Source organism: Hippocampus guttulatus, chromosome 2, assembly GCF_054856545.1.
Source record: "Hippocampus guttulatus isolate MCC_2025c chromosome 2, RoL_Hgut_1.0, whole genome shotgun sequence".
In the NCBI taxonomy this organism is placed as follows: Eukaryota; Metazoa; Chordata; class Actinopteri; order Syngnathiformes; family Syngnathidae; genus Hippocampus; species Hippocampus guttulatus.
The window spans coordinates 6,196,997-6,207,500 of NC_141262.1; the positions used below are offsets into that span (position 1 = coordinate 6,196,997).

The following is a 10,504-nucleotide window of genomic DNA, read 5'->3' on the forward strand; positions in this document are numbered from 1 at the left end:
ACGTAGACTTTCATTTCTTGTGTAGGTTGGATTCAGTTTCATTTCTATTGAAGGACTCCTCCCAACCTCCTTTTTTTGCTGTGGCTCCATCCACACCATTAGTTTAGTTTTAGTTTCAATTCCAGGTCGCTCCACGTTGACCTTTTTGCCATCGTGGCCTTTTGTTTGAATAGCTTATTGTATTTCACGTGTTTCGTGCTCCTTCTGTTTATGTTTATTGTGTTGTTAAGTGTCAAGTTTTCCATGGTGGTAGTGTAGGTTGCTACCCCAAAAAGCAGGGAGGCAAGTAGGAGTGGCGTGGACTGACCTAAATGTATTGAACAAAAATACAAACAGGAGTACACTGGAAAAAATTAACTGAAGTACTCGAGCAAAGTTCTGAAAACCCAAGGAACCAAAAGTAACAAAAACCTACGGCAGCAAACAAAACATGCCAGGAGCACACCGATACTCACATCTCACAATGACCCAACCAAGACTGACATAACCCTTCAACTAAATACAAGCAAAGTGACGAGACAACGAGAAACACCTGGACAAGACACAAAGGGTGGAGGCAGCTGATTGGTTGACACAAGGGACACTGATGATGAGAACAGGTGGCGACAAAAAGGGCACGCGAGGGAACAAAACCAAATATAATCGATACAAATACATACATATGACATAAAAAACGAGGCGTCGCGGCTTGATAGAGTAAAAAGATGAATGTTTTCTGCATTAATGGACAATCGAAAGGCTAACAGGAGGTTTTAAAAATGTCTAAAATGTTCCGCAGTGCATTATGCAAGATTTGCATGGGTTTTTTTGGATGTTATTCAACCAATCTTTTTTTTTTGTTGTTGTTTAATATCATATCCATAATAGTTTTCAAATTGCACTTAAAAGAGTAAAATGAAAGTCACGAGCTCTGGGGAAAACAAAAGAAAAACAAAAGTCATACTTTGGCCTTTGAGCTAAAAGCGGACACTGACACAAAAGTGAGAAATTAACTTGATTAAACAAGGAAACAAAGAAACAAAAGAAAACCGGACTGGGCGTGACAGCGGCTAAGCTCCCACGACACAGAGGAAAATCTCTCCAACCTTAAAATGTTGTGACAATCCCTGAAAAATAAAAATAAAATAACAAAAATAATGAACAGAAAATCGCTGGCACCAAATGAGAGCAAGACCAAAGTGCAACGTACAACTGAAAAGAACAAAAAATGACTCATTGTCACAACTTTCAAGTCATATTACAAGTACCGGTACTAATATTTCTACAAAAATGAAGTACCGGTACTCATTTCACAAAATAAGTTCCTAGTGTCAGGGTAATGTAATATGAGAAAAAAATGTCAATCTTTAGTTGTACAATTACAGGAAATAAATAATAATTTCAGCAATATTTTAAAATGTGTAAGATAGGAATTGAATACTATAGCATAAACTTAGTAATAGTTCAAGAAATAAGCTATAAAAATCAAAAGTAACAAGTTATCATTTCACAAGGAGTCCTAATTGCACAAAATAATAGACGAATGTGACATCAACAATTTGGGGGATGAAAAACAAAAACTGCATGAATACCAGAAAAAAAAATTATTGGGATTTTACAATATTCATTGAATAATTTGAGCGAAAAAAGTCACCATATTACAATCTTAACGCTTTTTACAGTAATAATTCAACAATATGCAACATTCTCCTTCTCTAAATGCCTGCCGTCAAATGGGGTGAAACTGAATGTGGACATTGCCATTTCCACAACAAGATGACGGTCAACCGTCAGTCTCAACGTTCTTGGAATATACGGAATCTGCAAAACAGCATCAATGTGTTTCTACCCAGAGTTTTTTATTGTTCAATAAATAAGAATGTCACAACAGCCATAAACTCAACTGCCAAGCACATAGCTAATGTGACCAGGAAAACAAAAGCTCATTCGTAACAAGCTTTGGGTTGTCACTGTCCCCTGTCGCTCCAAGATGGGCCCATTCATTAAAGAGGAAATACCGGCACACGTATTGACGCACGTGGGCAAAGAGAAACGAAAGTGAGAATCGCCATCAGCTGGTTCACACTCTCTCGCACTTGATTGGGTAAACAGGGCAAGCCAAACAGGCTGGGTGAGATTGCCGATGATAAAGCAACGCTCTTGACAGAGCAAGGGTCAATAGGTGCCGGGCTTCTGACGCACTGAAAAGCTGACATTCTTCACCGGAATGGAGAAACCAGGGTAGGTCGGAATGTGTGCGCGCTGCTTGCAAAATTTGGGAAAGGCTGCATTACATCCAACAATTGCACTGTAATATTGAGGCAAGTGAATGAATGACATCTCATTTTCCCTTTGCCTCAGTGAGCTTTTGAGCAGGAGTTGCTTTCTCTTCCAATACGAAAATGCGCTTTTTGGAGCACGTGGGAGAACCTACCTGTGCTTTACAGCACAAAGTGATCAAATTGGGGCTACTTCTGTCTCCGGATATTTCTGCAGTACTTCTGGTGAAGCGCACGCAGAGGTGAGTATGGAGAAGCATCCCGGAGCGCCTTCTCGGAGGAACCCTTTCAAATGCTCAATATCATCCATTTGTTTGCTCACTCTCTCACGTAGATGCGTTTTCTGGATTACTTGAAAACGTCGCATCGAGGACACAACACCAGGGTCGCGTGTTACTTGTCCTGGTCCCCCTGCGCAAACTGCTCCCAGGCGTTAGTCCAATTCCTCCAAAACAACGCAAACATAAAGCTCAGGGTCTCCGTGTCACGCCTCTACCGCACGGACGTCAAGGAAAATCGCAAGGGCCTGATATTGCTGAGTGACGCCGGAGTGCCCCTCCGAGTCATGAAGAACAAAGGTCATTGAGAATTATTAGACATTCTCGACAACTGAACCGAATGCTGAGGATTCTTTTCCCCATTCTCCGTAGACTTTGTATACTGCTGGAAAACCTTTGTTGATCATCAACAGAGCCCCTTCCCACCTTGGGACCACATTCTCGGAAACCAGGACCATTATCAAGAAGAACTCTCGGATATTCTCCAGCAGGTAACTGACATCCGAGCTATGATTGACAGCAAACGTGCAAAATACAACTGGTCTAATCACCCGTTGGCATATCATGTCGTCCTCTTTTTTAAAATAGAACGACATTGGCGCACGGGACGGGGTATGCGTGCTTATCGTCGGGACTTCGATGGTCCGGCACGTGAAGATTAGCAGATGCAGCATTTCTTGTCACCCAGGTGCACACGTTGAGGATGTCAATGACGTCATCCCCCGTCTGCTGGCTCAGCAGCCGTCGGTCTCTGCCGTGGTTGCTCACGTTGGAACGTGGGACCACAACCTGCAACAGTCAGAGAAACTTAAGAATGACTACATCTCCCTCATACGCACCATCCAGGACACAAAGAAGCGTGTCATAGTCTCAGGTCCCTTTGTTCCACCTTGCTTTGGTGAGGTCAAGTTTAGCCGCGTCAGACAACTGCATATCTGTCTTAAAGGATACTGTCGCAGCGGAGGCATCCCCTATGTGGACAACTTCACCACTTTTCTCAATAGACGGGATCTTTTCAAGCCAGACCTCCTCCACCCAAATCTCTTTGGATCTCGGCTTTTAGCCGTGAACATTGAACTCACTCTGCTCTCCTGCAATGCGTTCTCCAAATAACGGTCATTGATCACGAGTACTGTTCACCTTCCCCTTCAACCAGTCAGAACTTCCATTAGGCCTCCGGACAATAGCATCCCCAACGCAAGTGAGTGGTGGACCCGCCTCGTGCGGGTTCCCATCACATCTGGTTTTGATGAGTGCACATTTCGTAGGAACATGAATCTGGCATGCTGAATGCGCGCTTCCCCTCTCAACATTACGTTCATGATAAATCCCCTGGTTGTTGACGATAAAGTGGACTTTATTTTACTCACGGAGACAAGGCTAGATTTCCTTTTACTGTTGCAAATGATTTGAATGCGATGCCTTTGCTTCCTCTGTCACTCCGCTTTCTCGCAGTATTCAGAACAAGGCAACATCCCACTTCTGTTATCAGTGATTTTTCGGAATTTCTATGAGTCAGACACACCACCTACAATAAGTGGTGAGTTTTATTTGCACAGTGAGTATTTCTGAACCTCCTCAGCTGCTTGTACTTTGAACAGCGCGCCACCCAGCCAACTCACAACGGGACGTGCCCTCATCCTGGATCTCCTTATCAGCTGTCAACTCGTGCGCCCTCTTTTGTGAGCTGGCTATGTCGACCAAAACTTTTTTTTTGTTTTGTTTTTTAAATACCATTATCAGTTTTACCCCTCATGACTCTGAGGTAAAGGTGAGGAAATGCTCTCTGACTTGTGAAGTGATTGCAAATTGTATCGAGATTTTTACAACACACCTCTGCTGATATTTTATTTGCAGCTTGTGATTCTATTTTTTTTTTTACAATTTTAAAACCAAACTCAAGTCAACCCTGTGTTGAGTGGCTCCGCTTTTGACAAAAAATAAATAAAAATAAATCGTACACCACTAAACTGCTAAGAAAGGTTGAAATAAAAAAATCAAATTGGAAGAGTGAAGAGAGGATGCAGGCAAAAAAGTGACAGTTCACTCTGAAATATTCTGTGAACATCTCCAAATCCACATAATGCACTCAAACACTTGCCTGAATTTCCCCCTCCCAACTTTGTCTTTCTTCAAAATTCCTCGCAGAAAACAAAAACAATCCCAAATTCCCTTCCTCCACCATCAACCTTTTACAAAACACCAATTTTGATCAATTCAAGTCCCACATCACTCTTAAAAATAATGTTTGGCTTATTTGAGAAATTTTGAATGTTGTGAATTACTTTCATCAGATGGGTGTCTGCCCCACCGCTTACAAAACATCAGCGGTGAAGCACCTTCTGAAGCTACGGAAGTGAGATATTAAGTCGTGGACGGCAGTGAATATCTTGCATCAGGACAAAATATTAGTTATCGGTCCTGAAGCCAAGAGAGAGAAACTGTCATCAAAACTACAAGATTTGAAACCCTCATAATATGAAAAGAACCTGGGTGTCATTTCAGTCTCTAAACTCCATTTTATTCCACACATCAGGAACTTAACCCAAATTGGGTTTTTTTTAACCATCGTTGCGAATCCGTCCACCCGGTTCTCTATCAAGCTAACACGGAGGTGCTTATGTCTCGTTGTTTCGATTACTGCAAAGCCCTGCTTTCCGGTCTTCCAAAAAGGAGCATCGGCAACCTGCAATCATTTCAGAACTCAGCTGCTCATGTCCTGATGAATGACCAGAGGACAGGAGCACATTACACTGGTTTTAAGATCACCTCATTGTGCCTTTCAGGATCGATTTTAAGGTTCTTTTACTAGTTTGTAAATGGGTTGAACAGTTTTGGGGCATCACATCTGTCTGATATTCTTTTATCCTATCAACTTTCATGGGCCCTGAAGTCCCCTGGCACCGGCCTTTCAATTATTCCAAGAACTGGAACCAAAATTTATGAGAAGGCTGCGTTCAAAGATTGCTAAGAAAAATTGCCGATTCTGAAAAACCCTGAACAAAATGTCAGACAGTACAAGTGGAAGAAAATGAAACATGATGTCTGGGGAATGCTTTCTTCAATGAATGGGTGCCAACAGTTTTGTCCATGTGTTTATTTCTTTCACAACCAAATATTTATTGGCCTTCACTTTCTGTAAAGCGGTGATTCCATCACTCTGCACATCAGTGTGCAGTGAAAAAATAACAGCCATGTATCTTTAGTCATCTATCTTTGCCAAAAGTGACAAGCGGAACAATAAAATGCTCCTCCACAATATGGCAAACGTTGCAGTTAAGATGTGCCGTTCATCCAACACAATATTAAGATAAGATAAGAAAACCTTTATTAGTCTCACAATGGAGAAATTCCCGATTCACAGCAGCAAAGTTATGAAAGGAAGAAGTAGAACAACAAAATATAGGAGCTGCTGGAAAGGCAGCCACTCTCGCGGCGCCATTTTGAAGTCAAAATAACAAAAATAACACAACACAACAGATAGGACACAAACAGTCGTGCAATCTTCACCACTTTTCTGCATACACTTTGTTGTCTGAAGCAGTTCTAGATGAAAGAGGAGAGGATCAAAGTGTCCTTTCACCAGTGGATCAGAGACGTCATGCTGAAAAATGTGCACACGTCTGCTACAAGCTAAGTTTTGAAAGCAAACAACAAAGCTGTAGCGTCCATTGACGAAAAGAGATGAGTTCACTTCTCCTGTCCCACGTAATCCGCTTCAAACTCCAAGCCGCGACTCCCAGTTCCAAATCCGCATCGGCGCTCCGCGCTAACGCTCCTTTCTTCTCATCGTCGGCTCCTCAAGACTTACATCCATCCAGCCGCAGACCGTTCAACAGCACCGATCTCTCCGCTGAACAAAGCGAGGCTGTGAAAAATGCTGCCCATTACAGGCGCAAGACACAAGCGCCCCGGAGCTGTCCAGCAACGACAGTCAAATGGCGCCGACATTCCTCCCAGTCAAAAACAGTGCTGGTATACCCATGCTGCCGAGAAGGCGCAACCACCGAGCAACGAGTCTCCTCCTTGATGAATGTCGTGGCCAAAAAATGCTGAAAAAAGTCCACATCAGGTCCACACGACGTAACAACAAACACAAAGTGACAAAACAAACACAAAAAAATAAAGAATAAAAAATAATTATTAGCTTTGTGTTCAAGTAAAGTGGTTCTTTCAGTATGTACACTATTTTTGGCATTTTTGATCGGTGACGTGCCACAAGAACACACACATTTGCCTTCATAATTGGACTGCGGTGTTCTCGCTGCATTTGTACACATGGGAATAAAAGATATTTGAAGGATTCGCTCACTTTAGTCAACATGCCGCTCTGATCCAGGCTCATTTAGCTTACATTTGCAAAACAGCTGCACCTCGCCCTGATTTCTCATCTTTTTGCCGAACTTGCCTTCATCGTAAAATTCCGCAGCTTGAGGAAGGTATGACTCAACTTGCAAACGTCCTCGAAGGTGACAGGAGGGAATGCGGAGGCAAGAAAGGATAGAGGTGCTGCAAAGAATGACTTCAATTCCACATAGACACACACCTCGGCCATATGCATGAAGATTCCATTCGGTGCTCTATACATGCATGAGTGATGATCTATCATGGCAACATATATTGAATCAAGGTGTTTTTTGTCCAGACCCCCCTGATGTGCTGTTGTTTGTTTATACACAGACCAACCAGCCAACCAACACACACGCACACACACAGACCTCCCATAACATCCTTTGCAGTGGAATTTTAATACACAGTCCGAAAGCACGAGTGTAGTCTTCAGTAGTCTGCGTACTCTCATATTCCAATTGAATTACAGAGTTCTTACTTGCAATGCACATAGCGTTGCTGTGCAATGAAAAGCACGCACTTTCATGTTCAAGTTTCACGTGCTGAACACAATCATACTAACTTTCACACCAATGGACGATTTAAAAGAATTGAGCTGAGATCCGAAAGCAACCTCACAACTCGGCACAACCCGTCCACTGCGGTGCTCCCCGTTTGAGTCAGAACTTCAAAAAGTTGCGTCATCTCACAGCGGCCCATTTCTAAAATTAGACCGTTCTCCTCATGTCGCCACAATGACTGGCCTTGTGCAGAGCCACCAACGCCGCGTTGCGTGTGGCATACTCGACACCACTGCATGTTTAATGTTGGCCCAGCGTTTGATCTCTTCTGCCGGCTCGCCAAACTAAACGTGGGGAGGTGGAGTGCGTCTGGTGCTCCCCTTGCATCAGCATTCAGAGAGGTCATCAGAGGTTGTCGCCAGGCTGAAGAGGCTGGCTTGCTTTTTGTTTTGTTTTTTTCTTTTTCTTTGCGTGCTTGAGGCCAAACAAATACCCAGGGACAGCCATTAGTGCTCTTAAGGAAAGATGAGCCAAAGGCGAGGAAATGAAAGAAAACCCCAGATGCCACAGAGGCTTTAAATTGAATCTCTGGGAGAGGAAAGAGGTTGAAATATATTTTCTCTCATACTGCACTCCACATAGTCACTACAACCCTTTAGTCTTGCTCTCGTGCATAAAGACCGAAACACAACATGGACAAAGACCGTGGATAAGTCAAATAATCCGATCATAAAACAGTTCGGGCAATGATATTGAATAAAGTCAGTGGTTTGCCTGGCAAACATTTGAAGTTAAAAAGAATAAAGATGTATTGTTTGAACATATCCTCTGAAAACATATGTAGGCCTGGACATTGATTGAAGAGGTGCGTACGCACACCTTTGTTACATCAGTCAAGGTTAAAGCGATCTGCTCATCGCCCTCCTTCAGATCGCGTGGCCTGCTGAGCACATAGTTTGTTTTCTTCAAGATTGCCCTTTTTGCAACAGCAAGTGTAAACGCGAGTGCTTGGACACGTGAAAGACGAGAACGTTAGCCCATTGATTTACTTCTCGTCTTCCTCCAGCTTGACAGCTAAAACTCGTTATTTGCCAAACCAAGAAGAAGGAAATTCTTTGTTCAAAGGGGGCTTGTGATTTGGCTGTTTTTTTTGTTTGTTTGTTTTGTTGTTGTTTGGCTTTTCTTGGTTTTTTGTTTTGGTGGTGGGGACTGTTTTGAACAGAGAAGAGCGCATTGCATCACGTTCATGGCATAACCTTTTTGGATAAATTGTCACTTGGATAAGTTGTCCATTATAATTCACATACTTTTTATTTTCACTTGAGCAGATCTGTTCCGAAGAAATGACATTCTACTTTTTAGGGTTTTTTTTTTGTGTCTATCTACAAATGCCCCCGTGATCTATTTTATTCATGATTTTGATTGATCAGAGAGACTCCTGCCTGAGGTGCTTTCACCTGATTCATTTTCTTCAATCCAGTGTAACCACTCGCGATTCGGACTCCATTTTAAAAGGCGGCAAGCAGTCACATGACCTCCCGCAAACCTCACGGCTAGCCCCACACACAAGCAACTTTTTCAAAGTGACAAATAGCAGAAGCAAAGGAGGAATCAACTGCCTGCAATTCGCTGTCAGAAAAGGAGCGCCACTGGCTTTAATCGATGGTTACCAAAAAAGAACAACTCTGCCATGTGCTGTCATTTGCGTCTGCCTAAAAAGGCTGACATTTAAGTTGACAAGAACTCCACTTCATTTTCCAGGAAACCTCAACCAGCTGAGCCTATTGTGCTGTCTTATGTGAGTGTAAAATAAGACAGTTCATGGAAAAGCACCTAGTTTAATTTATTGCAATGATTTGCATGAAAAGTGATTTTATTATTGTTCTTGCTAAAGTGATATTGCTGGGCAAGATCTGAAATTGCACACATCTAATTTGATATTTTTGTCTATGCTTTTGTTCATGCTATGATTGAAATGACAATAAATCATAAGTTGATGACCGATTACTCAGTACTTGTGTTTTTTAATTGAACACTTACTTTGTACTGACTCAAGCAATTATTTAACCTGAGTCGTATTATTAAGTAACAGAGCTCTTGAGTACAATTTTTGGCAACACTATCTACCTCTCATTTTGAATAACGTTTTTTCAGCCAATTTGAGTTGTGGAGTGTTCAAAGAGACCATGTGGTGAAAAAGAAATAGACCCGGAATTTCTCTTAAGGCCCTATTGCCCAGCTTTACATGTGCTCATCAGGATAGCCAACCATAGCCATTCTGTGACATGCTGTTGTATCTGTGGCAGTATACATACAGTGCAGACACTTCATCTACTGTATATGGGTGTCAATGTGTAAACAGGAAAAGGCCACAATGTTGAGATCTCCAATTCCAGTCTTACACGAGACAAGCACCAGATTCAAATTCTCTCTCTCTCTCTCTCTCTCTCCCTCTCTCTCTCTCACACTCACACACACACACACACACAGACTAAATAATGCAAAGGGATTTTATTGCAGCGCCTGCTGTTTTAAATGAGCTTTGTGAAGTGTGAACACACAGCCGCGATTTTCTCGGCGAGATTTAAGGTATCTGCAGAGCAAATCTGCCGGAAGGAGATAAAACGCTTTATTTCAAGACATCGCGACACACCTCACGTGTTGCATAAGCCGCTCGGGTGGGTGAGGTTTCGCAGTGGCCAAGACGGCTGTTAAGTTACGAGAGGTGATTCCTTTCTGTGTGAATTCATTATTGTGGTTGCATTTTGCTGTGGTGCATCATACTTGAGCTTTTTAATCCTGACTTTGAAAGCTCTCGGGATGACACAGCCACAATAATCAACATACAGCAGGGTTTCCCAACCTGTATTGGGGCTGCCTTTCTTCCTCTGTGGCTCTGTCCACCTGATTCGGTTAATAAATATCCTCTGAATAAATTCCTCACCGAAGTCTTTTGTCATTGTTGCTGTTTGTTTGAGCTTTCGTATTCGTTTCTCACATTTACAAGCATCGTTGATTCAATAAATCCTGTTCTTCTGCTCTACTTTTGTCAATACTGCTTTGGGGTCCAGGTTGTTACTCTACAATTTGCAGACCAGTCAAGAAAAAATTGGATGAT

At 42.4% G+C, this 10,504-nt stretch overlaps 1 protein-coding gene across 3 annotated transcripts; it reads left to right on the forward strand.

The window, feature by feature from the left end:
* The first annotated feature begins 2,096 nt into the window (after positions 1–2,096).
* LOC147208321 (uncharacterized) lies at positions 2,097–5,766 on the forward strand. 3 transcript variants are annotated; one of them, XM_086105947.1, is made up of 5 exons: positions 2,097–2,220; positions 2,341–2,500; positions 2,593–2,836; positions 2,909–3,027; positions 3,125–5,766. In XM_086105947.1, exons 1-5 carry the CDS (start codon positions 2,207–2,209, stop codon positions 3,647–3,649), a joined length of 1,062 nt encoding a protein of 353 aa, XP_085962073.1. In that variant the 5' UTR covers positions 2,097–2,206; the 3' UTR covers positions 3,650–5,766. The 3 variants fall into 3 exon arrangements, with proteins under 3 accessions (XP_085962073.1, XP_085962074.1, XP_085962072.1); XM_086105948.1 differs by lacking the exon at positions 2,341–2,500; XM_086105946.1 differs by lacking the exon at positions 2,097–2,220 and having other exon boundaries at positions 2,309–2,500.
* The last annotated feature ends 4,738 nt before the right edge of the window (positions 5,767–10,504 follow it).